The sequence below is a fragment of the Salvelinus alpinus genome, chromosome 13, assembly GCF_045679555.1.
Source record: "Salvelinus alpinus chromosome 13, SLU_Salpinus.1, whole genome shotgun sequence".
Taxonomy (NCBI): Eukaryota; Metazoa; Chordata; class Actinopteri; order Salmoniformes; family Salmonidae; genus Salvelinus; species Salvelinus alpinus.
The window spans coordinates 38,492,985-38,520,776 of NC_092098.1; the positions used below are offsets into that span (position 1 = coordinate 38,492,985).

The 27,792-nt window shown below is 41.7% G+C and overlaps 1 protein-coding gene across 2 annotated transcripts; it reads left to right on the plus strand.

The window, feature by feature from the left end:
• Window positions 1-2,436: 2,436 nt before the first annotated feature.
• Window positions 2,437-27,589, plus strand: slc37a2 (solute carrier family 37 member 2). 2 transcript variants are annotated; one of them, XM_071339204.1, is made up of 18 exons: window positions 2,437-3,103; window positions 4,270-4,351; window positions 5,434-5,524; window positions 5,635-5,713; window positions 5,804-5,939; window positions 7,047-7,123; window positions 7,492-7,658; window positions 8,102-8,139; window positions 8,502-8,618; window positions 8,886-8,976; window positions 9,145-9,207; window positions 13,203-13,288; window positions 13,849-13,897; window positions 14,206-14,279; window positions 14,646-14,724; window positions 15,117-15,214; window positions 16,161-16,225; window positions 24,572-27,589. In XM_071339204.1, exons 1-18 carry the CDS (start codon window positions 3,045-3,047, stop codon window positions 24,585-24,587), a joined length of 1,467 nt encoding a protein of 488 aa, XP_071195305.1. In that variant the 5' UTR covers window positions 2,437-3,044; the 3' UTR covers window positions 24,588-27,589. The 2 variants fall into 2 exon arrangements, with proteins under 2 accessions (XP_071195305.1, XP_071195304.1); XM_071339203.1 differs by having other exon boundaries at window positions 2,438-3,103; window positions 8,472-8,618.
• The last annotated feature ends 203 nt before the right edge of the window (window positions 27,590-27,792 follow it).

The following is a 27,792-nucleotide window of genomic DNA, read 5'->3' on the forward strand; positions in this document are numbered from 1 at the left end:
ATGTGTTACTCATTGCATTGTTTGGGTGATTTGTTACTGTTTCCTATTACGGTAAGATTGATTTTAAATGTATTTTTTAGTGTTCACCAAAACTGAATGAATGTAAAAGGCCTTCCTATATGATAAATGCTCATGTTTATTAATGAAAAAATGAGAAGCTAAACTTGTAGGATACAGTGCATTTGAGAAGTATTCAGACCCCTTGAATTTTGTTACATTAAGGCCTTACATTTTGTTACATTACAAAGCAAAAACAGGTAGATTTGTTTTGTAATATTTTTTTAAAATGGAAATATCACATTTACATAAGTATTCAGACCCTTTACTCAGTACTTTGTTTGGCAGCGATTACAGCCTCGAGTCTTCTTGATTATGACGCGTCAAGCTTGACACACCTGTATTTGGGGAGTTTCTCCCATTCTTCTCTGCAGATCCACTCAAGCTCAGTCAGGTTGGATGGGGAGCTTTGCTGCACAGCTATTTTCAGGTGTCTCCAGAGATGTTCGATCGGGTTCAAATCCGGGTTCTGTCTGGGCCACTCAAGGACATTCAGAGACTTTTCCAGAATCCACTCCTGCGTTGTCTTGGCTGTGTGCTTAGGGTCGTTGTCCTGTTTGCAGGTGAACCTTTGCCCTAGTCTGAGGTTCTGAGCGCTCTGGAGCAGGTTTTCATCAAGCATCTCTCTGTACATTGCTCCGTTCATCTTTCCTTCAACCTTGTTTCTCATAGTCTGAGAGTCCTTTAGGTGCCTTTTGGCAAACTCCAAGCGGGCTGTCGTGCCTTTTACAGAGGAGTGACTTCAGTCTGGCCACTCTACCATAAAGGCCTGATTGATGGAGTGCTGCAGAGATGGTTGCCCCTCTGGAAGGTTCTCCCATCTCCACAGAGGAACTCTGGAGCTCTGTCAGAGTGACCATCGGGTTCTTGGTCACCTCCCTGACCAAGGCCCTTCTCCCCCGATTGCTCAGTTTGGCCGGGCGGTCAGCTCTGGGAAGTCTTGATGGTACCAAACTTCTTCCATTTAAGAATGATGGAGGCCTCTGTTCTTGGGGACCTTCAATGCTGCACAAATGTTTTGTACCCTTCCCCAGATCTGTGCATCGACACAATCTTGTCTCGGAGCTATAGGGACAATTTCTTCGACCTCATGGCTTGGTTTTTGCTCTGACATGCACTGTCAACTATGGGATCTTATATAGACAGGTGTGTGCCTTTCCAAATCATGTCTAATCATTTGAATTTACCACAGTTGGACTCTAAGTTGTAGAAACATCTCAAGGATGATCAATGGAAACAGGATGCACCTGAGCTCAATTTCGAGTCTCAGCAACAGGTCTGAATACTTATGTAAATAAGGCATTTTTTAAATATTTTTTTTTAATACATTTGCAACATTTCAAAAACACTTTTTTCTTGGTCATAATGGGGTATTGTTTGAAGATTGGTGAGGGAACAAATATATTTAATCCATTTTAGAATGAGGCTGTAACGTAACAAAATGTGGGAAAAGTCAAGGGGTCTGAATACTTTCCAAAAACTCCAAGGCATTCTTACCAGAAGATAAAAGCGAGTCTAATATCAATGCCACAACTAAGCCTGGTAAACGAGATCACATTACCATAAACTATTGCTATTAGAGAGTGCACAGATTCTTCTGCTTTTTCACAAATTGCCAATGTGTGTAGTTCTAATTTGATGGTTAAGACGGCTAATAATAAAATGTTTTCTCAACACTTTATTTGAAATTCTGGTGTGTGTTTTTCCACTCTCACTGTAACACAGTTCATAAACTCTAATCATGAGACTCACTCATCATGACCACCCTCAAGGTGTTTGTGCATCAGTACCCTTTTCACAAACTGTAATAAATAATATTTTATTTTCACACTGTCCATTTCAGCACACTTCTGGGGAAGGGGGATATCTAGTTAGTTGTACAACTGAATGCTTTTAACCGAAAAGTGTTTTACGCATTTAATCCAACCCCTCTGAAATCAGAGATGCCTTAATCAACATCATGTCATCGGCTGCCGTGGAGCAGGTGTTGTTAGGGGGGTTAACTGCCTTGCTCCAGGGCAGAACGGCTGATTTTTCCACCTTGCCGGTGTTGTGCCGAAAATCTCCCCCAACATGACCCAAGAAACGTTTAAATTTGTAATTTTAGAGAATGTATATAAAAATATAGCCATCATTTTCTGCTGTAAGTAGGTTATAACACATCAAGGAAGACAAACCGTACTTCTCTGCTACTTGAAGAGTTAATGGACGATATTGTTTTTTCATAGCCCGGTGCCTGGGTTGAATGGAGATTACATTTCATGTACAATAGAATGGACTGAACTATACAAACTGTGCCCACCCATGAACTCTCTCATTCAATCATCGCTCCTTTAATTCTGTGACGTCAGACACGGGAATCACGTGTCTACACACTTCGGAATATAGATTTTGTTCAGGCGTTTTGCCTGAGTTTGGAAAACATTAGAGAAGGACTGCCTTCAAACTATTATGCACACAATCTGTTAAGATATGTACACATTTCCTTGTGACATGGTAGAGAAGTGCATAGAGTATTTATAGGAACCGGCTTTTATAACGCTATCAGCGGACTCGAGCAAGTATGGAAATCGATGGGAATTCATTGTTTGTGGAGATTCACCCACATCATCATGAAGTAGGAATAGCAAAGCGACTGAAACTTTTTTGATCAGTGCGCGGAGTGTTTTTATTCTTTATATTTTAAATTAATACATTTTAAATTAATAAAAGAAAAATCGGTGTACTTTTAATCAAAGACAAGTGGAAAAGAATTCAAGCGAGAGCCTGTGAGAAAAGAAGCTGTCCCATGTAACGAAACGTAATCTTTTAAATTTGTTTTTAGCTAGTTTTAGAGATTTTTTTGTAGTCCTAGTTTTGGTACAAATACTATATCATCAATTGGGTGTATATAAGGCGCCCGATATATCTTTTGAAGCCATGTCTTAGAGAAAATTTTAAGCGGTTTTAACAAGTTTTAAGAAGTTGTTTTGGCTACTACACCAAAGATGAGGTCTTCTTTGGCTCCCGGCATTAGACTGATCACGTCCTTCTCAAGAGACAGCTGGTAAATTGACACTGTGTTTGAATTATATTGTGACACCCTTTATGGAAACAAAACTAAATGCATTGCATTTTACAGTATGTACTTTGATGATGGGGGAGGGGAAGCGGCGGTTTTGTCCTTAATCAGCTAGATGTCAATGATTGGCAAGAGATTTGGTGTCATTCTATCTATGCATTACTGACATACTGACATTCTAGAATGTTAGGAATTAGTCAACCGTCTAGATTTCATTTGAGTGTTTCATTAGGTATAGTTAAACCCCATATTCAAATATGTATTTGCAAAAAGAAGCATTGACAATCATAGAATGTTACATGCAATCATCCTAGGTGAAGGCTCTTGGATTTGGAAGGCTGTTGGATATCTGTAACTCTTCTGCAATCAACAAAACGTTCTGCATTATTGCTGTCACTGATCCAGTATGCTTAAAGGGTTAAAGGTCACAGCAGGCTTAGTCTCAGGCACTACACTTCCTCCCGAATGGCTGAGTCTGAAATGGCACCCAATTCCCTATGTAGTGTACCACTTTTGACCACAGCACATGGTCAAAAGTAGGACACTAATATGGTGTAATTTGAGAAGCATTCTATATGTTGTGCGCAATTAGCCTGGGTATGAGGAGGTTACACTAGGTTGTAAGTGAGGTGTTAACTGAATTTAACTTGTGGTAAAACCTGCCTTTCCACTCCAGGAAAAGTAAACAGTCAGTACAGAACATGCACTGTGTGTGGGTTGTAGCTAGCTGCCTTCCTGTGCAGTGTGCACCTAGTGTCATGAGGCAGCCAGGTCCCTGTACTGCTCCCAGCACTGAAGAACTATTCTGAATACCCTGTTTTGTTTCCATGTCAGGTTCCCACAAAAAAAAAAGCTTATGTGTACTGTCTACTGTACAGACAAGTCCATGTGAACGATGGTTTTGTGTTCTCCCCAGAACCCTCTCCAGGATGGTAGTTTGAAGCTTGCCTCTCGGTCTCTCTCCCCTCTCCTTCCTTCCTGGTCCTATGATGCTAACATCCCTGGAGACTTCTAGTCTAGACCATGTGAAAGAAAGAGACTGTCCTAAAAACTGTAGAGGGTGTGCTTTGACTTACAAAGAGGTCGAAGTTCATGGCATGGTATTTGCTTTGGATAACATTAGAATGAGCTCTTCTACTCTCTCTGTCCAGGTACCGAGGTTTCACCCTCTTCCTCACCTTCCTCTTCTATACCAGCTACCATCTCTCCCGGAAACCCATCAGCATCGTTAAGGTGATACACTGTCTCCACAAACCTGTATTAAACGTTATTGAAATGTATGGCCACACTGTTTAGCTTTTATATTGTTACATCTCTAGGTGTTATAGGCCACAAAATCCCTAGAACACTCGAGCCGCACTACAATAGTTAACACTATATACTGAACAAAAATATAAAAACAACATGTAAAGTGTTGGTATCATGTTTCATGACCTGAAATAAAAGATCCCAGAAATTTTAAATACACACAAAGTTTATTTCTGTTGTGCACAAATTTGTTTACATCCCTGTTAGTGAGCATTTCTCCTTTGCCAAGATAATCAATCCACCTGACAGGTGTGGCATATCAAGAAGCTGATTAAACAGCATGATCATTACACAGGTGCATCATGTGCTCGGGTCAATAAAAGGCCACTTTAAAATGTGCAGTTTTGCCACACAACACAATGCCACATATGTCTCAAGTTTTGAGTGAGTGTGCAATTGGCATGCTGATTGTAGGAATGTCCACCAGAGCTGTTGCTAGGGAATTTAATGTTAATTTCTCTACCATAAGCCGTCGTTTTAGAGAATTTGTCAGTACGTCCAACCGGCCTCACAATCGCAGACCACGTTTAACCATGCCAGTCCAGGACTGCCGCATCCGGCTTCTTTACCTGTGGGATCGTAAGACCAGCCACCCAGACAGCTGATGAAACTGAGGAGTATTTCTGTCTGTAATAAAGCCCTTTTGTGGGGAAAAGCTCATTCTGATTGGCTGGCCCTTGCGCCCATTGGGGGGGGCAGTCTCCCAGGTGGGTGGGCCTATGCCCACCCATGGCTGTACCTTTGCCAAGTCATGTGAAATCCATGGATTAGGGTCTAATTTATTTATTTAAATTGACTGATTTCCTTATATGAACTGTAACTTAGTCAAATATTTGAAATTGTTGCATGTTGTGTTTATGTTCAGTATAGCTTGTGAGAAAGTGATTTCATAGTTGTTTTTCTTTCAAGACGTTTAGTTCTTTGCCATCTTTATGCAGGTTGTCTTAAAGGCTGAGTGTTTTGTGTCCATGTGTGTAATCTCTGCTTATTGCCCCATGCATTTACAGAGTCAGCTGCACAGAAATTGTTCCACCCTCATTCGACCTCCAAACCTCAATGGAACTGACAATGAAACCTGGTGTGACTGGGCGCCCTTTGGTGAGTTTTCTGAGTGCTTACAAAACCAACATCTAGAAAGCACAACATGTCAGTAGAATGGGACCGCAGATTTCATTTGGATATTTTCGGTGTCCTCTTGTTCTGTCCAGACCAGGACAACTACCAGACACTGTTTGGAGCCGTGGACAACTCCTTCCTGGTTGCTTATGCCATTGGCATGTTTTTCAGGTAGGCAGAAGGATGTATTTGATTGTGTTTTGTATATGTGTGTTAACTCACTACAAGCAGTTGACCAGATGATGTTGTGCGGTTTGACAGTGGGATATTTGGAGAGCGCGTGCCCCTGCGCTACTACTTGACCATCGGTATGCTTCTCAGTGGTCTCTTCACGTGTCTGTTTGGCCTGGGCTTCTACTTGAACATCCACTCAATATGGTACTACGCCTTCGTCCAGGTACGGGTTAAATCTCCAAAACCATTCAGTCACTTGCTCACACTCTGCAGCATAGTTACCAAATTTTTTATTTATTACTTTATTTATACTTTTTTTCGCCATACACTACCATCCCGTCCCTGACTGGAGTAAACTAACGGGAAACAATACTTCTACTGCTACTTACAGCCAGAGGTGTGGACTCGAGTCAGATTCGTGTCACAAATATGATGACTTGAAAATCGTCTTTGACTTTAACACCAATGACTCGTGACTTGACTTGGATTTGAGCCTTATGACTCGACCTGACTTGATACCCTCCCCAAGCCCAAATATAAAAAATGATGCTATTAAAAAAAGTGTGCAGCGCATCAACTCTTCATTTAACGGATTACAGTTTGAATCGGACAGCAGCCAATCAAATTGTGCCAGCTGAGAAAAAGTTGTGCGTGGCAGTGCAGAGGAACGTCGGCGGGTGAATTCAGATGGAGCCCTTGGAAAGATGATACCCAGAATTATTATTTTCGGATATAAAGACAACGCTGTATCAACAAAAAACGGATTGCAACTTGCAAAACATGCGGGAATAAAATTACAGACGGAGGCGCAACAATTTCCAACTTTGTTCAACATTTGAAGCTGCACAAAGAACGGTAAGTCGTGGCTAATATAACCGACAGTTATATATATTTTATTACTTTACTAGTGTATCATGTAGACTAACGTAACGTTAAAACAATGAGCCTCCACACAGTCAGTCAGTGCGGGAACGTGATCATTGCACTCAAGATTGAGCTACAACTGGCTAGGAATTTCTTATTGCACAAGTCCAGGTAGCCCCTTTCTGTTTCAGTATCATGTGACAGCGATAGTGTGAGGGAGGGAGGCTGAGAGAGTGTTTCAATGCCAGTACTTTTCTCAAGGCTGTTTGTGAGAATGCAATGTAGGAAACCAGCCCTCCCACCTTCTCTTTTTATTTGTATCTCTTTCTTTCTCTCTTTCTCGTTGAGATACTTTTTGTATCCCAATCTCCCTCTCTTTTTCTCTCATTGGGTCGGGTGTAGGGACATATTTAATGTTGAAATAACAGAGAATTTAAAGACCTCAATCTCCCTCTTACTTTCGTAGGCAATGAATGGACTGGTGCAGACGACGGGCTGGCCTGCAGTGGTGGCCTGCGTTGGGAACTGGTTTGGAAAAGGGAAGTGAGTGAGACATATCCTTACTGTAGACTGGTTCAGCAATGCTGACTACGCAGTATCAGTACCCTCTTTTCCATCTCGTGCAGGGTTTTTATCTGTTGCTCACAGTCAGTCACATGATGTGAAAGTAAAAACAACTGTACATTCAGCACCTTTGGTTGAGCAGGTTTGATTGTAATAAGATTTTGGACATTCAAAATAGGAACTATTTACAGGCGTCCAGTTCCTAATTCAGCATTTGAATGCCAAAAGCTGTCCTCGGTATTTAGTAAGCTGTCTCACTGTTCACCGTCAAGATGTACAATGCTTCTCAAGGTAAATCCACCTCTCATTTCCATCCTATCTGTATGTGTCTGTCCCTCTCCCTCCAGACGAGGGTTCATCATGGGCGTCTGGAACTCCCACACCTCGGTAGGCAACATCCTGGGCTCGCTCATCGCTGGCGTCTTCGTATCCTCGGCCTGGGGCATGTCCTTCATCGTGCCTGGCATCATCATCGCCTCCACTGGCGTTCTCTGCTTCTTCTTCCTGGTGGAGAGTGAGTCTGACCTCTTGGCCCGTATTCTTAAAGCGTCTCAGAGTAGGATTGCTGATCTAGAAGTTTTGCCTTTTAGATTATAATGAATGGACAGAGGGAGCCTGATCCTAGATCAGAGTTCCTATTTTGAGACGCTTTATGGATATGCCCAGACCTTGTTCAAAACATGCCAATAGTGCTGACTGTAATCCATTACAATTTATTGAAGCTTGATAGATCATAGTCAAAATGTTCATTGCCACTATAAAGTTATGGAGGATACATTTTTATTAAGCTAGTTTGAAAAAGAATCATGTTGCATTTCAGAGTTTTCACTGCAGCCATTTCATCTTAAACCTAGACTGTTAACATTAAGACAAAATGTCAAATGAGAGTTGGCTTGTCCCAAGACTGTATTTTGACATGAAAATGTATTTGTGAGCAAAACCTTTTTTCTGTCACAGAACCAGAAGATGTCGGTTGCAGCCCTCCGCAACACCATGTAAGTACAACCAAAGAACACATTAAGTAATTGGTGCCCTTAGTAGTATAGAGAAGGGCTGCCTTGCTAAAGGCCACAAGGGCAGTAGGTGTAGGTTGCACCTGAGATATGATGCCTGGCCCACTTCACTAACCTCTAGGCTACCAGCTATGCCCAGTTTTTGACCTTATTTTTGTTTTGTGATGACCACCGTTTTGTCATTACATTACTTTCCTTCGTAAGACTTGATATTATAGAGTAATAAAATAAATGTCAGACAGACCTATTCAACCTTAAAACAGTCAATAGTTGCAGCCCTGGTTAGACCCATGCTAATTGCTGTGTACGGACAGGAGGACAATGAGAAGGAGCCTCTCTTACAGAACTCATACAATAATGAGGAGATCTTCAGCAGTCCTGGCCAGTCCAACTCTATCTCCTCTGAGCCGGCAGAGGAGCACACCAAGGCCATCAGCTTCTGTGGGGCCCTCAGGATACCTGTGAGTGGGGATCACAATCTACTTTCATTTCAAGCTGTTTCAGTTGCTGAATCTCATCAAATGTTACACAAGTATTCCTCTGGCAAAACAGACACAGGCAATCAAAATAATAATGGGTTGTATTTTATGTCACTGCACCTAAGCCTTGAATTCCTGTTTCACCTCTGTTGTGACTCATTGTTGGTAATTACTCTCAAAACCCACATGAATGCAGTTGACTGTTGTTATGACAGTTGCTATGACTGTAATATGTGTGTTATCTTACAGGGCGTGATGGAGTTCTCCCTCTGTCTGCTGTTCGCTAAGCTCGTTAGCTACACTTTCCTCTACTGGCTTCCTCTCTACATTGCTAACGTTGGTACGTACTCAGTTTAGCTCCTATTTGTTTACAGTTGTCATTTCACCTGAGGGTTCAAATGCTAACAATGTTTATAAGCTGATAATGATTTGCTTTGCATTGTGAGATAAGCTGTCAATTATTTTTGCGTACTGTGTCACTTAAAATTCCCAATGTTTATTTCCTCAGCCCATTTTGACCCCAAGGAAGCTGGGGACATGTCAACACTATTTGATGTAGGAGGAATTGTTGGTAAGCCTTAACAGTTTTGTGGCGGACTTTATATGGCATTATCTAACCTTCTTATAGCCCAATAATCTGTAAAATCATATGAGGAACCAGGACGCTCTTCTCTGATTACCTGGATGTTTTGTCTGCACTGTAGTTATAACAAATCATAGAAATAATGAGTGGTTTCTGCAGTCATAACAAAAGAGGCATAACAAGTAATGTCTGCAGTCATAACAAAAGAGGCATAACAAGTAATGTCTGCAGTCATAACAAAACAGGCATAACAAGTCATGTCTGCAGTCATAACAAAACAGGCATAACAAGTCATGTCTGCAGTCGTAACAAAACAGGCATAACAAGTAATGTCTGCAGTCGTAACAAAACAGGCATAACAAGTCATGTCTGCAGTCGTAACAAAACAGGCATAACAAGTCATGTCTGCAGTCATAACAAAAGAGGCATAACAAGTAATGTCTGCAGTCATAACAAAAGAGGCATAACAAGTAATGTCTGCAGTCATAACAAAACAGGCATAACAAGTAATGTCTGCAGTCGTAACAAAACAGGCATAACAAGTCATGTCTGCAGTCGTAACAAAACAGGCATAACAAGTCATGTCTGCAGTCGTAACAAAACAGGCATAACAAGTCATGTCTGCAGTCGTAACAAAACAGGCATAACAAGTCATGTCTGCAGTCGTAACAAAACATGCATAACAAGTAATGTCTGCAGTCGTAACAAAACAGACATAACAAGTCATGTCTGCAGTCATAACATAACAGGCATAACAAGTAATGTCTGCAGTCAAAACAAAACAGGCATAACAAGAAAATGTCTGCAGTCATAACAAAACAGACCATTTACAGTGTCTTGGAAAAGTATTCATATCCCTTGGATTTCTTCAGTTTATTGTGTTACAAAGTGGGCTAAAAATGGATTTAGTTGTATTTTTTTGTCAACAATCTACTCAAAATACTCTGTCAAAGTGGAACAATTCTAACATTATTCTAACATAAAAAATTTTACTCGCTCTGTGTGAAAAAATAGGGGTTAACATGATTTTTGAATGACTAAACCTTCCTCTGTCCCCCAAACATACAGTTGAAGTCAGAAGTTTACATACACTTAGGTTGGAGTCATTAAAACTCGTTTTTCAACCACTCCACAAATTTCCTGTTAACAAACTATAGTTTTGGCTAGTCGATTAGGACATCTACTTTGTGCATGACACAAGTAATCTTTCCAACAATTGTTTACAGACAGATTATTTCACTTATAAATCACTGTATCATAATTCCAGTGGGTCAGAAGTTTACATGCACTAAGTTGAGTGTGCCTTTAAACAGCTTGGAAAATTCCAGAAAATGATGTCATGGCTTTAGAAGCTTCTGATAGGCTAATTGACATCATTTGAGTCAACTGGAGGTGTACCTGTGGATGTATTTCAAGGCCTACCTTCAAACTCAGTACCTCTTTGCTGGACATCATGGGAAAATCTAAAGAAATCAGCCAAGACCTCAGAAAAATAATTGTTGACCTCCACAAGTCTGGTTCATCCTTGGGAGCAATTTCCAAAGGCCTGAAGGTACCACGTTCATCTGTACAAACAATAGTACACAAGTATGAACACCATGGGACCATGCATCCGTCATACCGCTCAGGAAGGAGACGCATTCTCTCTCCTAGAGATGAACATACTTTGGTGCGAAAAGAGCAAATCAATCCCAGAACAACAGCAAAGGACCTTGTGAAGATGCTGGAGGAAACCGGTACAAAAGTATCTATATCCACAGTAAAACGAGTCCTATATCGACATAACCTGAAAGGCTGCTCAGCAAGGAAGAAGCCACTGCTCCAAATCCGCCATAAAAAAGACAGACTACGGTTTGCAACTGCACATGGGGACAAAGATCGTACTTTTTGGAGAAATGTCCTCTGGTCTGATGAAACAAAAATAGAACTGTTTGGCCATAATGACCATTGTTATGTTTGGAGGGAAAAGGGGGAGGCTTGCAAGCCGAAGAACGCCATCCCAACTGTGAAGCACGGGGGTGGCAGCATCATATTGTGGGGGTGCTTTGCTGCAGGAGGGACTGGTGCACTTCACAAAAGAGATGGCATCACGAGGAAGGAAAATTATGTGGATATATTGAAGCAACATGTCAAGACATCAGTCAGGAAGCTAAAGCTTGGTTGCAAATGGGTCTTCCAAATGTACAATGACCCTAAGCATAATTCCCAAGTTGTGGCAAAATGGCTTAAGGACAACAAAGTCAAGGTATTGGAGTGGCCATCACAAAGCCCTGACTTCAATTCTATAGACAATTTGTGGGCAGAACTGAAAAAGCGTGTGAGAGCAAGGAGGCCTACAAACCTGACTCAGTTACACCAGCCCTGTCAGGAGGAATGTGGAAGCTTGTGGAAGGCTACCTGAAACGTTTTACCCAAGTTAAAGAATTTAAAGGCAATGCTACCAAATACTAATTGAGTGTATGTAAACTTCTGACTCACTGGGAATGTGATGAAAGAAATAAAATCTGAAATCATTCTCTCTACTATTGTTCTGACATTTCACATTCTTAAAATAAAGTGGTGATCCTAACTGACCTAAGACAGGGAATTTTTACATGGATTAAATGTCAGGAATTGTGAAAAACTGAGTTTAAATGTATTTGGCTAAGGTGTATGTAAACTTCTGACTTCAACTGTACTACATCTGTAAGGTCCCTCAGTCAAGTATTGAATTTCAAAAACAAAGACCAGGGAGCTTTTCGAAAGCCTCATAAAGAAGTGCAGTGATTGGTAGATGGGTAACAATAACAAATCAGACTTACAATATCTCTTTAAGCATTGTCAAGTTAATAAATATGCTATGGATTAAACGTATTAAACTACCCAGACACATCAAAGATACAGTCGTCCTTCTGAACTGAGCTGCAGGACATGAATGAAACTGCTCAGGGATATTACCATGAGGTCATTGGGGATGTTAAGAGCTAGAGTTCAATGGCTGTGATGAGAGAACTGAGGATGGATCAACAACATTGTAGTGACTCAACAATAATGACCTAAAAAGGAGAATACAAATTACAGAATAAAAAATATTACAAAACATTAATCTTGTATGCAACAAGGCACTAAATTAATAATGCTAAAAAACACAACAAAGGAATACACTTTTTAGCCTAATTCAAGGCCTTATGTTTGGGGAAAATCCAACACAACTCATCACTGAGTAACTGCCTCCTTATTGTCAAGCATGGTGGTGGCTGCATCATGGTATAGGTACGCATGACAGCGGCAAATGCTGGATAATTTTTCAGGATAAAAAGATACGGGATGGAGCTAAGCACAGGCAAAATCCTAGAGGAGAACCTGGTTAGTCTGCTTTCCAACACACTGGGAGAGGAATTCCCCTTTCAGCAGAACAATATCCTACAGCACAAGGCCAAATCTACACTGGAGTTGCTTACCAAGAAGACCGTGAATGTTCCTGAGTGGCCTAGTTACAGTTTTGACTTAAATCTGCTTGAAAATCTATGGAAAGTCAAAAAAATGTCTGTCTAGCCATGATCCCCAACATCTTGACAGAGCTTGGATATTGCACAATCCAGGTGTGTAAAGCTCTTAGATTTACCCAAGAAGACGCATAGCTGTAATCGCAGACAAAGGTGTTTCTAACATGTATTGACTCAGGGAGCTCAATACTTATGCAACGACTATATTATAGTTATACGTTTAAAAAAAAATATATATATTTTTACAATGAAATCGATTTTAATCCCATTTTGTCACACAATACAGACCATAGTCATAGCAAGTAACTGCTGTAGTAGTCTGCCAGAAGAGTTCTCATTAGAATTGGTCAATTAATGGCTCCTACTGTATGGTGTCGGAGCACTTCCCATAGTATTGATCATCATGTAGCTCCCTAAATCCCATGGATGAATATTTTCAGGTTATGTAGGACTGCTGTCTCTGCCTGTGTGTTAAGGGTGTGTGCTGTGTTTCTGCAGGGGGCATCGTGGCTGGACTGGTGTCGGACCAAACTGGGGGCAGAGCCTCTACCTGCTGTGTCATGTTAATCCTGGCTGCCCCTATGGTGAGTGTGCTTTCACACAAGACATCACTGGCTTTTAACCATGTGTAAAACCATGGCCATTTATAGTGTCTCTTTAGTATAGTACACTTATGACTCCTTAAATTGTAAATGTGGCATTCAAGGGAAATCTGTACATTCCAAACTTTAGAAAACCGGTGCTGGGCAAAATATACTGTTGATAGGGAAAGGCCTGCACAAATGCCTGAATTATAAATGTGGACTAGACACTTTATATTCACTTATGAAAAGAGGCAATTCTCTATGTCAAAGTTTTGATCACACTCACATATATGCAATGTAAATATGACTGCATGATGGACACAGAAAAAGGAATTTGGCTGTGCTTGGAGCTCTGGATTTGGCAGTGAACTTCACCCGCTGCCCAAGCCTGAAAACATTTTATGTTAGTCTGTGAGCTCCTTTACAGTAGTGTGTCAATCCGTTTTTCAGCATAGCTCAATGTTTTCCTTTGGGTCTGCATGTGGGTTAGTAAATCCTTCAAGAGTGACACATTTGACCCACGATCCAATCTAAATGTTTGTTTTTTGATGCTTTCCTAGCTGTTCCTGTTCAACCACATTGGACAGCATAGCCTAGCAACCACAATCGGTAAGAGTTAAGTTATTCTGTATGAAATTTGACTTTGAAGCCATGGAGCTATTTTGGTTTCAACGCCTCTTACTGAACTACATAAATGCTCCAATTTAACACATTGTACTTTACTGTGTGTCGGTTGTGTGTTTGTAGCCTGTGGATTTCACATTTACGCTTTGTCATTTGGCAGACACTCTTATCTACGACTTGCAATCGGTGCAACCAATATAACAACCACAATATCACTATGAAAAGCTTATTAAAAATAACTAGCATACTGTACATGCCTGATCCACTTGTTGCTGTTTTCCTCTGCCTTGTAGGGATGCTGTTGGTGTGCGGAGCCCTGGTGAACGGCCCCTACGCCCTCATCACCACCGCTGTGTCTGCTGACTTGGTAAGCACATCCATCCCAGGCTGCACTGCTGCATACCTTTCTCACATGAAGTCCTCAGCTCTCCCGAAGTGGAGATAAGCCCTTCTTTGCCCCAACTCACCCCAAATTCCCCAGGTTCCCTGTTAGTCCAAGACACTGTCTAATGCGTCTTTCCTCGATTCCTTGCATTCTATCTCCCTCGCCTCTTTCTCAAACCGTGTTGGAGAAGACGATCCCAAGGTCCCTCCCATCAGACCTTCACCTTCCATGCGTTTTGAGAAGAGGCGGAGGAGAGAGAACGCAAGGAATTGAGGAGAGACACATTTGGAAAGAGTCCAAGTCTTTTATGCTGAATGTTGATTCAAAATGAGGGTTTTCCTTTCATAGGGGACGCATGAGAGCCTGAGAGGAAATTCTAGAGCGTTGTCAACGGTCACTGCAATTATTGACGGCACGGGGTCAATAGGTATGTGGGGAATTTCTAGGACACACACGGGGGATTGGTACTCTTTGATCTTGTTGTTTTTAGATTTGATGCTTGTAATGGTAACTAGTCATGGGTTGGTGGTGCTAAGATGCCTTTGTGTGCCTGTGTCAATGCATGAAGGAAGGTTTTTATTTTAGGTCGCCTATGTTTTGAGAGATGCTCAGTCATTGCAGTGTTATGTGACAATTACAAATTGTATACAGTTTATGTACAAGGTCCATGGCTCATACAAAACTATTTTCCATTGTAAATCATGTGGTGTTCTAAAGGCAGACTTTTTATGATTGTTGTCCCAAATCAGATTGTATATCCAGTCCTGGTTCCAGGTGCTTTGGTTCCCCTGACTCTCTTATTTTCTGACTGTCCTCTAGGTGCCGCCCTAGGTCCTCTGTTAGCAGGGCTGATCTCTCCGACGGGATGGAACAATGTCTTTTTCATGCTGATCACTGCTGATATCCTCGCCTGTTTGGTTAGTTTTTAATCTTTGTTTTTATTAACATGTTTTATAAATCACTACAATATTTTTGCCACATGTTCAAAGAAGGTGCTACACCTGTGGATTTTGTACAAAATGAATGATACCCTTGATACCAAATGATACACTACATTACTACAATACACTACAAAAGTATGTGGACACCCCTTCAAATTAGTGGATTTGTCTATTTCAGCCACGTGTATAAAATCGAGCACACAGCCATGCAATCTCCAGAGACAAACATTTGCAGTAGAATGGCTCGTACTGAAGAGCTCAGTGACTTTCAATGTGGCACCATCATGGGATGCCATCTTTCCAACAAGTCAGTTTGTCAAATTTCTGCTCTACAAGAGCTGTCCCGGTCAACTGTAATTGCTGTTATTGTGAAGTGGAAATGTCTAGGAGCAACAATGTCTCAGCCACAAAGTGATAGACCACACAAGCTCACAGAACAGGACCGCCGAGTGCTGAAGCATGTAGCGTTTAAAAATTGTCTATCCTCGGTTGCAACACTTCGACCGAATTCCAAACTGCCTCTGGAAGCAACGTCAGCACAATAACTGTTCATTGGGAGCTTCATGAGATGGGTTTCCATGGCCGAGCAGCCTCACACAAGCCTAAGATCACCATGTGTAATGCCAAGCGTAGTCTGGAGTGGGGTAAAGCTCGCTGCCATTGGTCGCTGGAGCAGTGGAAACACGTTCCCTAGAGTGATGAATCAAGTTTCACCATCTGGCAGTCCAACGGACGAATCTGGGTTTGACAGATGCCAGGAGAACGCTAACTGCCCGAATGCATAGTGCCAACTGTAAAGTTTGGTGGAGGAATATTGGTCTGGGACTGTTTTTTAAATTGTGTTACATATATATTTCTATGTGTAAAAACATAGATATGTTTTAGTAAGCTGTGTTGAGTGTGCTGTCTCCCTGTTTTCTAGCTGCTGTCCAGGCTGGTGTATAAAGAGGTGAGGGGCTGGTGTGGACACAGCCCCAGACATGGAGGGTAAGCCACTCACGACTACACTGCTGGGAATGATAGCCAATCAGGAAACCCAAAGCTGGTTTCCTTTTCTTAAGATAAAGAGGCTGCTAAGTGCAATAAGTCATGTTAGTAATAAAATCATACCCATTTTATCCAAGAAGTGAACAAATACTGGCTACTTAACTTAAAAGGGGCAAAATGCAATTTGACTTGAGTGTGGACTAAAATGACTATTCCTTTAAATACAGGTCAAAGCCACAAATAGAGCTACTTCCCAGAGCTTTATACATTAGCCTTTCCCTAGAGGTTAAGGGTGCTCATTATTCTACTCCAAAGTGGCCTCCAGGCTGCTGATTAATTGGCTAGCTTTAATAAGGGAAAAATTGCAATTGCACCTCAGGCTATTTTAAAAAATCAAAAGTTGTCATTCACGATTAACCTGGGACCTTGATTGCGTCTTGAGAGTTGTATATTTCCACCAGGTTCCCATAGGATTTGAGACGTGATTGTCTTTGAATGGATGACTAGAGTTGGTGTTATTAGACACTGTATCAAATTATTTATATATACATACACTACCGTTAAAAAATTTGTGGTCACTTAGAAATGTCCTTGTTTTCCATGGAAATATAGTCAAGACGTTGACAAGGTTATAAATAATGATTTTTAATTTAAATAATAATTGTCCTTCAAACTTTGCTTTCGTCAAGGAATCCTCCATTTACAGCAATTATAGCCTTGCATACCTTTGGCATTCTAGTTGTCAATTTATTGAGGTAATCTGAAGAGATTTCACCCCATGCTTCCTGAAGCATCCCCCACAAGTTGGATTGGCTTGATGAGCACTTCTTACGTACCATACGGTCAAGCTGCTCCCACAACAGCTCAATAGTGTTGAGATCTGGTGACTGTGCTGGCCACTTCATTATAGATAGAATACCAGCTGACTAAATATTTCTTGCATAGTTTGGAGCTGTTCTTTGGGTCATTGTCCTGTTGTAGGAGGAAATTGGCTCAAATTAAGCGCCGTCCACACGGTATGGCATGATGTTGCAAAATTGAGTGATAGCCTGCCTTCCTTCAAGATCCCTTCTACCCTGTACAAATTTCCCACTTTACCACCACTAAAGCACCCCCAGACCATCATATTGCCTCCACCATGCTTGACAGATGGTGTCCAGCATCTTTTCATTTTTTCTGCGTCTCACAATTGTTTTTCTTTGTGATTCGAACACTTCGAACTTAGATTCGTCTGTCCATAACTTTTTTTCCAATCTTCCTCTGTCCAGTGTCTGTGTTCTTTTGCCCATCTAATCTTTCATTTTTATTGGCCAGTCTGAGATATGGCTTTTTCTTTGCAACTCTGCCTAGAAGGCCAGCATCCCGGAGTCGCCTCTTCACTGTTGACGTTGAGACTGGTGTTTTGCGGGTACTATTTAATGAAGCTGCCAGTTGAGGACTTGTGTGGTGTCTGTTTCTCAAACTAGACACTCTAATGTACTTGTCCTCTTGCTCAGTTGTGCACCGGGGCCTCTCACTCTTTCTATTTTGGTTAGAGACAGTTTGCGCTGTTCTGTGAAGGGGGAAGTACACAGCGTTGTACGAGATCTTCAGTTTCTTGGCAATTTCTCGCATGGAATAGACTTAATTTCTCAGAACAAGAATAAACTGACGCAATTCAGAAGAAAGTTCTTGAGCCTGTAATCAAACCCACAAATGATTATTCTCCAGACACTCAACTAGTCTAAAGAAGGCCAGTTTTATTGCTGCTTTAATCAGCACAACAGTTTTCAGCTGTGCTAACATAATTGAAAAGGGGTTTTCTAATGATCAATTAGCCTTTTAAAATGATTAACTTGGATTAGCTAACACAACGTGCCATCGGAATACAGGAGTGATGGTTGCTGATAATGGGCCTCTGTACGCCTATGTAGATATTTCATAAAAAATCATCCATTTCCAGCTACAATACTCATTTACAACATTAAAAATGTCTACACTGTATTTCTGATCAATTTTATGTTATTTTAATGGACAGAAAATGTGCATTTCAACAAGGACATTTCTAAGTGATCCCAAACTTATGAACGGTAGTGTGTGTATAAACTCAGCAAAAAAATAAACGTCCTCACTGTCAACCTGCGTTTATTTTCAGCAAACTTAACATGTTGAATCTTATGTTCATCCAAATATTTACACAACTGAGACATAAACTGTACAAGTTCCACAGACATGTGACTAACAGAAATGGAATGATGTGTCCCTGAACAAAGGGGGGGTTAAAATCAAAAGTAACGGTCAGTATCTGGCGTGGCCACCAGCTGCATTAAGTACTGCAGTGCATCTCCTCCTCATGAACTTCACCAGATTTGCCAGTTCTTGCTGTGAGATGTTACCCCACTCTTCCACCAAGGCACCTGCAAGTTCCCGAACATTTCTGGGGGGAATGGCCCTTGCCCTCACCCTCAGATCCAACAGTTCCCAGACGTTCTCAATGGGATTGAGATCCGGGCTCTTCGCTGGCCATGGCAGAACACTGACATTCCTGTCTTGCAGGAAATCACGCACAGAACGAGCAATATGGCTGGTGGCATTGTCATGCTGGAGGGTCATGTCAGGATGAGCCTGCCGATAGGGTACCACATGAGGGAGGAGGATTCCTTCAACGATAAATGCGAATCCGACCATCACCCCTGGTGAGACAACCGCGACTCGTCAGTGAAGAGCCTGTCCTGTCTGGTTCAGCGACGGTGGGTTTGTGCCCATAGGCGACGCTGTTGCCAGTGATGTCTGGTGAGGATCTGCTTTACAACAGGCCTACAAGCCCTCAGTCCAGCCTCTCTCAGCCTATTGCGGACACTCTGAGCACTGATGGAGGGATTGTGCTTTCCTGGTGTAACTCGGGCAGTTGTTGTTGCCATCCTGTACCTATCCGCAGGTGTGATGTTCGGATCCTGTGCAGGTGTTACACGTGTTCTGCCACTGCGAGGATGATCAGCTGTCCGTCCTGTCTCCCTGTAGTGCTGTCTTAGGCGTGTCACAGTACAGACATTGCAATTTATTGCCCTGGCCACATCTGCAGTCCTCATGCCACCTTGCAGCATGCCTAAGGCACGTTCACGCAGATGAGCAGGGACCCTGAGCATCTTTCTTTTGGTGTTTTTCAGAGTCAATAGAAAGGCCTCTTGTGTCCTAGGTTTTCATAACTGTGACCTTAATTGCCTACCGTAAGCTGTTAGTGTCTTAACGACCGTTCCACAGGTGCATGTTCATTAATGGTTCATTGAACAAGCAAGGGAAACAGTGTTTTAAACCCTTTACAATGAAGATCTGTGAAGTTATTTGGATTTTTACTAATTATCTTCGAAAGACAGGGTCCTGAAAAAGGGATGTTTCTTTTTTTGCTGTGTGTGTGTGTGTGTGTGTGTGTGTGTGTGTGTGTGTGTGTGTGTGTGTGTGTGTGTGTGTGTGTGTGTGTGTGTGTGTGTGTGTGTGTGTGTGTGTGTGTGTGTGTGTGTGTGTGTGTGTGTGTGTGTGTGTGTGTGTGTGTGTGTATTTAAATGTATTCATCACATGCTTGGTAAACAGGTGTAGACTAACAGTGACATGCTTACATATAGGCCTTTCTCAACAATGCAGAGAAAAAGAAAATGGAGAAATAATAGCAATGTAAAAAAATAAAATAAAAATAAAAAAATACACAATGAGTAATGATACACTAGGTGCCAGTGTCGAGTCGATGTGCAGGGGTACGAAGTAATTGAGGTAGATATTGTATGTGCATATAGATAGGGGTAAAGTGACAAACTGTATCAGCAGCGTATGTGATGAGTAAAAGAAGTTAGTGCAACACGGCTCAATGTAGATAGTCCGGGAAGCTATTGCATTAACTTAAGGATTCCACCCTTTTTTCAATTTTCGCCTAAAATGACATGCCTAAATCCTCCTGCCTGTAGCTCAGGACCTGAAGCAAGGATATGCATGTTCTTGATACCAATTGAAAGGAAACACTTTGAAGTTTGTCGAAATTCATGTAGGAGAATATAACACATTAGATCTGGTAAAGATAATACAAATAATTGTATTTAAAAAATAAATAAAAAAATTACATGTTGTACCATTGTTGAAATGCAAGAGAAAGGCCATAATATATTATTCTAGCCCAGTTGCAATTTAGATTTAGCAATGTATGTGCAAAGTTTTAGACTGGTTCAATGAACCATTGCATACAGTGGGGAGAACAAGTATTTGATACACTGCCGATTTTGCAGGTTTTCCTACTTACAAAGCATGTAGAGGTCTGTAATTTTTATCATAGGTACACTTCAACTGTGAGAGACTGAATCTAAAACAAAAATCCAGAAAATCACATTGTATGATTAAGTAATTAATTTGCATTTTATTGCATGACATAAGTATTTGATACATCAGAAAAGCAGAACTTAATATTTGGTACAGAAACCTTTGTTTGCAATTACAGAGATCATACGTTTCCTGTAGTTCTTGACTAGGTTTGCACACACTGCAGCAGGGATTTTGGCCCACTCCTCCATACAGACCTTCTCCAGATCCTTCAGGTTTCGGGGCTGTCGCTGGGCAGTACGAACTTTCTGCTCCCTCCAAAGATTTTCTATTGGGTTCAGGTCTGGAGACTTGCTAGGCCACTCCAGGACCTTGAGATGCTTCTTACGGAGCCACTCCTTAGTTGCCCTGGCTGTGTGTTTCGGGTCGTTGTCATGCTGGAAGACCCAGCCACGACCCATCTTCGATGCTCTTACTGAGGGAAGGAGGTTGTTGGCCAAGATCTCGCGATACATGGCCCCATCCATCCTCCCCTCAATACGGTGCAGTCGTCCTGTCCCCTTTGCAGAAAAGCATCCCCAAAGAATGATGTTTCCACCTCCATGCTTCACAGTTGGGATGGTGTTCTTGGGGTTGTACTCATCCTTCTTCTTCCTCCAAACACGGCGAGTGGAGTTTAGACCAAAAGGCTCTATTTTTGTCTCATAAGACCACATGACCTTCTCCCATTCCTCCTCTGGATCATCCAGATGGTCATTGGCAAACTTCAGACGGGCCTGGACATGCGCTGGCTTGAGCAGGGGGACCTTGCGTGCGCTGCAGGATTTTAATCCATGACGGCGTAGTGTGTTACTAATGGTTTTCTTTGAGACTGTGGTCCCAGCTCTCTTCAGGTCATTGACCAGGTCCTGCCGTGTAGTTCTGGGCTGACCCCTCACCTTCCTCATGATCATTGATGCCCCACGAGGTGAGATCTTGCATGGAGCCCCAGACCGAGGGTGATTGACCGTCATCTTGAACTTCTTCCATTTTCTAATAATTGCGCCAACAGTTGTTGCCTTCTCACCAAGCTGCTTGCCTATTGTCCTGTAGCCCATCCCAGCCTTGTGCAGGTCTACAATTTTATCCCTGATGTCCTTACACAGCTCTCTGGTCTTGGCCATTGTGGAGAGGTTGGAGTCTGTTTGATTGAGTGTGTGGACAGGTGTCTTTTATACAGGTAACGAGTTCAAACAGGTGCAGTTAATACAGGTAATGAGTGGAGAACAGGAGGGCTTCTTAAAGAAAAACTAATAGGTCTGTGAGAGCTGGAATTCTTACTGGTTGGTAGGTGATAAAATACTTATGTCATGCAAATTAATTACTTAAAAATCATACAATGTGATATTTTCTGGATTTTTGTTTTAGATTCCGTCTCTCACAGTTGAAGTGTACCTATGATAAATATGACAGACCTCTACATGCTTTGTAAGTAGGAAAACATGCAAAATCGGCAGTGTATCAAATACTTGTTCTCCCCACTGTATCTGTTCAAAATGTTGTATCAAGACTGCCCAAATGTGCCTAATTTGGTTTATTAATACTTTTAAGTTCATAATTGTGCACTGTCCTCAAACAATAGCATGGTAGTCTTTCAATGTAATAGCTACTGTAAATTGGACAGTGCAGTTAGATTAACAAGAATGTAAGCTTTCTGCCCATATCAGATATGTCTATGTCCTGGGAAATATTCATGTTACTTACAACCTCATGCTAATCACATTAGCCTACGTTAGCTTAACACCGATCCTATAGAGGTTTTAAGTACCTGACTATGTTTTCAAATGGTCAAAAAGACACATAGCTTCCTCCAAAAAGACACACAGCTTCAATTTCTCAGGCACCAATTTTGCTAGGGCTCTCTGGGAGTGGTCTGAGTGGTGAGGGGAACACTGAAAACTAGCTAATGGAATTTAGAATGCACTTCCTTATTGTTTTATTAACTAATTTACCACCTGGTGAGGTCACCAGGCAGGCCAAAACTCCATCACACCAAACAGGCTGACATTTCAGGCAGTGTTTTTGAACAGCTCTTACACCAAATAAATAAATAAAACACAGAAAATCTAGTTTTGGGCTGCACTGGGGCTTGTAGGCTTTTTTAAAATGATAGCAAGACTACATTACCCAAAATACATGGTGTAACGTGTTTGGGTTTGTCATAATACAGTTACACTACAAGCCAAGGTGTCTGTTTCTTTGTGCTACAAAACGGTGTTGAAGGTTAAAGGAAGCTGTATGGTGGATAATCCACAACTGAGCATCGCGCCGGCCACTCTCACGCTGTCCCGTTTATTCCAAGTTCCAAACTAACCCTCACATCCTGTGAAATAATGTTGCTTTCAAATAAAGCAAGACCCCATCTCAAACAACAATTGTGCACCTCATTGCTCTATGCTGCCCCCCATTTATTCCACCTCCCAAACTAACTCGATAGCATTAGCCTCTCTCCAGCAAAATTGTGAGTAGGCTAGGTGCCATTGTTGACTTGTTAATTTTATCAATCAATCAAATGTATTTATAAAGCCCTTCTTACATCAGTTGATGTCACGAAGTGCTGTACAGAAACCCAGCCTAAAACCTCAAACAGCAAGCAATGTAGGTGTAGAAGCATGGTGGCTAGGAAAAACTCCCTAGAAAGGCCAGAACCTAGGAAGAAACCTAGAGAGGAAGCAGGCTATGAGGGGTGGCCAGTCCTCTTCTGGCAGTGCCGGGTGGAGATTATAACAGAACATGGTCAGGGTTCCATAGCCGCAGGCAGAACAGTTGAAACTGAAGCAGCAGCACGGCCAGGTGGACTGGGGACAGCAAGGAGTCATCCGGCCAGGTAGTCCTGAGGCATGGTCCTATGGCTCAGGTCCTCCGAGAGAGAGAAAGTTAGAGGGATCATACTTAAATTCACACAGGACACCGGATAAGACAGGAGAAATACTCCAGATATAACAGACTGACCCTAGCCCCCCGACACATAAACTACTGCAGCATAAATACTGGAGGCTGAGACAGAAGGGGTCGGGAGACACTGTGGCCCCGTCCGACGATACCCCCGGACAGGGCCAAACAGGCAGGATATAACCCCGCCCACTTTGCCAAAGCACAGTCCCCACACCACTAGAGGGATATCTTTAACCACCAACCTACCATCCTGAGACAAGGCCGAGTATAGCCCAAGAAGATCTCCCCCACGGCATAACTCAAAGGGGGGCGCAAACCCGGACAGGAAGATCACGTCAGTGACTCAACCCACTCAAGTGACGCACCCCTCCTAGGGATAGCATGGAAGAGCACCAGTAAGCCAGTGACTCAGCCCCTGTAATAGGGTTTGAGGCAGAGAATCCCAGTGGAGAGAGGGGAACCGGCCAGGCAGAGACAGCAAGGGTTGTTCGTTGCTCCAGTGCCTTCCCGTTCACTTTCACACCCCTGGGCCAGACTACACTCAATCATAGGACCTACTGAAGAGATGAGTCTTCAATAAAGACTTAAAGGTTGAGACCGAGTATGCGTCTCTCAAATGGATAGGCAGACCATTCCATAAAAATTGAGCTCTTTAGGAGAAAGCCCTGCCTCCAGCTGTTTGCTTAGAAATTCTAGGGACAGTAAGGAGGCCTTCGTCTTGTGACCGTAGCGTACGTGTAGGTATGTACGGCAGGACCAAATCGGAAAGATAGGTAGGAGAAAGCCCATGTAATGCTTTGTAGGTTAGCAGTAAAACCTTGAAATCAGACCATGCCTTAACAGGAAGTCAATGTAGAGAGGCTAGCACTGGAGTAATATGATCAAATTTTGGGGTTCTCGTCAAGATTCTAGCAGCCGTGTTTAGCACTAACTGAAGTTTATTTAGTGCTTTATTCGGGTAGCCAGATATACTCAGTTGAAGATTCTGTGGTGGTTCCTACACCGCCAGTCCTCAAATATGAAATGACATTGAATTAATCAGATCCAATGATCTGGTGCCTATGTTAATAACCGGAATAGGTTTGCATTCGGTCCATTCTGAAATAGGCTAATCTAACCTTGTGTTGGCAGGTTCAAAGAAATCTGAGTGGCCGCCTGGGACAAGAGACCGTATCACACCTGCGAGGATGGGCGCAGGAAAAATTACCCAGTAATAATCCCTGAGGCACACCATGATTCATACGGTTCTAGTCCTTTCATCCTTCAGCCTTAATGGGTCCAGACCTCGTCCCCAGTGGATGAAAGGAGCTGAAAAAGGAGGAAGGGGCCATTGATATTCTGGGACCGTCTGACAGAGAGAACATGTCCTTTCCTCAAGTGACCGCAAAGCTCTTTCTCTTTTAAACCCCAAAAATACACTTTTTTTTTTTTTTTTTTAATAGACTGTCTCTCTTATAGCTCCTCTCAGTGCAGTGTGCATCTTTCATGTTTTAGCATTACAATTCTGTGCACACTGTGCCTTTCCCCAATCTCCCCTCCAGTTGACATCATTTTGCACAGCCGGGGGATGCCAAACTACATAAGCAGTAAAGGAGGAGTTTCAAGGTAATCAAAGGCTGTGGAGGTGAATGTCATCACCAACAAAAACACAACAGATAAGGAAACATTTGCTGACCGACCTAAAAAATTAAAAAATCTCAGACAGCACCATCACATTATTCCATTTGTCTCTGATGCAAATGGTTGTTGAAATGTTTATTGATAAATGATTAGAAGTTAGTTTGTATCCACCATGTGCACTTCGTTGTTTTGTTTTTGACTCCACCCCTCCTAGCCGGCCTCGTCGTCAATTTTGAGCAGGGTGTGTGATGATACTGATGGTTTGTCGGGACTAATATTTTTTTACGGTTGTGGCTAGATAAAGAGTTCCCAAACTCTTTTGGCCCACGACCCCTTTAGATTTTTTTTGTGATTTTTAATTGTCTATAACCGTCTAATACAAATCAATCTGACAGTACATTTGACAGTATTTCAATCTGAAGGAAGTATGGTTTGAAGTGACTGAAATGCATCAACGGTATTGGGAAGATTCAGAAGATCATCACGCAATAATTCTGTGTAGAAAAGAACACCATCATTGATGTTCTTTTCCCACCCAGTTTGATTTAGTTAGCGCCTAGTCTTTTGCACTCTGTTCTAATGAATCCTGCGTGGCTTGTGGGCATTGTAGAGGAAAACATACGTGTTTTTTAGAGTCTTATCTTTCAGTGATGGGGTTATAATATTGTGTAGCTTAAACCATTCAAAAGATAGAACCACATTTGCAGGAAGAGAACAGAAACCGCTCTGTTTATTACAACTAAAACTAGCAGCTTCTATGAACTAAGCAACATTTCAGACTTTCTCTTGTGACCCACATTGGGAAACGGTGGGCTAGATGGAGTTCAGCTACGGAGAGAAGTTTCTGTACATAGCAGGTTAGGAGAATTAATTTAGCAGGTTAGGAGAGTTCATTTAGCAGGTTAGGAGAGTTCATTTAGCAGGTTAGGAGAGTTCATTTAGCAGTTTAGGAGAATTCATTTAGCAGGTTAGGAGAATGAAGTTAAGGTTAGGAAAAGGGTTGGGCTTAGCTAAAATGCAACGGTTGTCAACAACTGTTGTCCTCGACGCGACATCTAGATGGAGCTGTACTCCATCTAGTCACAATCGTCTCTCCCGACAAACCATCGGTATCATAACAGGGGCTTTTGACTTTTGCCGTCGGGCTCCTAAATTGCAAGTTGAGCGCCAACTCCTCCCACGCGACCAACAAACGAGCTCACCCAATGTTTTCAAGTGGGACTTTGATTGTAAATGTATCCCTTTTAGTGGCACGCTACCTACTCTCCTACATATTTATTTGGCATAGAAGCTAAAATGTAATTTGGCTCTATACTCCAGCTTTTTGGATTTGAAATCAAATGAGCTGACAATACATAATGTCACCTTTTTATTTTGGGGTGTTTTCTGTTTAACTATTTAGAAATGAAAGCATTTTATGTATCTAGTCCCCCCATTTTTGAAGGTGTCATACGTTTTTAGACAAATTCACTTAGTGTATTACATTTATTCAAGTTTAGTATTTGGTCCCATATTCCTAGCACACAATGGCTACATCAAGCTTGTGACTACACATTTGTTGGATGCATTTGCTGTTTGTTTAGGTTGTGTTTCAGATTATTCTGTGCCCAATAGAATGGTAAATAATGTATTTTGTCATTTTGGAGTCACTTCTATAGTAAATAAGAATATGATATGTTTCTGAACACTTCTACATTAATGTGGATGCTTCCATGATTCCAGATAATCATGAATGAATTGTGAATAATGATGAGTGAGGAAGTTAGAGGCATAAATATTATACCTTAACCTCCCCTGTTATTGATAATGATGAGAGGTTAGAATTTTTTTAGGGGCATGATCTTTGTGCGTCTAACTTTCTCGCTCATCCTTATTCACCCTCAAATAACAGGTCACATTCTGTCTTGTAGGGTCATATAAAACATTTAATATCAAATCCAAAATGCTGGAGTATAGAGCTGAATGTAAAAGTTTTAGCTTCACTGGCCAAGTAAATACCTAGGGGACCAGTGTCCGTATTCCTTTTTTTTTCAATGAATTGATGTTTCATTCTTTGTAGATATTTATTTTTTGTTGACATTTTAGTCATTTAGAAGACTCTCTTATCCAGAGTGACTTACAGTAGTGAGTGCATACATTTTCATACTTTTTTTGTACTGGTCCCCCATGGGAATCGAACCAACAACCCTGGCATTGCAAGCACTATCCTCTACCAACTGAGCATCCTCGCCGGTGGGCCATGTTATTAAGGTAATAATTGTACTTTAGGGACCCTCCGTTGCCTTGTAGTCAGAGGCGTTGTTAGAGGGGGCGTAATCTTTTTTTAAATATAATTGAGGAGGGATGCAGATAGTTGTAGTGCCCCAAATAAAGTCAGATGTTATACCATGCATAAGCTATGCTGAGGGCAGGCTGTATTATGTGACATGACTAATATTCCAAGTACATTTAGAAAAAAATTAAATGATGAAGTGTAGGTACATCAGATGTCTGATTTAAGCTGAATAAATCTGAGCATGACCAACTGTATTTCATTTCCTGAAAAGGGCATGTTTTACTTTATATATAATGAATATTAATTGGAAGTCTACCTAAAATCTGAAATGTAAAATGCAACTCCTCACTGTAAAAACCGTTGAGTGGTGTAAACATGCTCCAGGATGTTTTTATCTTGTCATATTTCATGTAATGTGGAAAATTGGTAACGGCACAGAAACGGCTCATACTCGCTT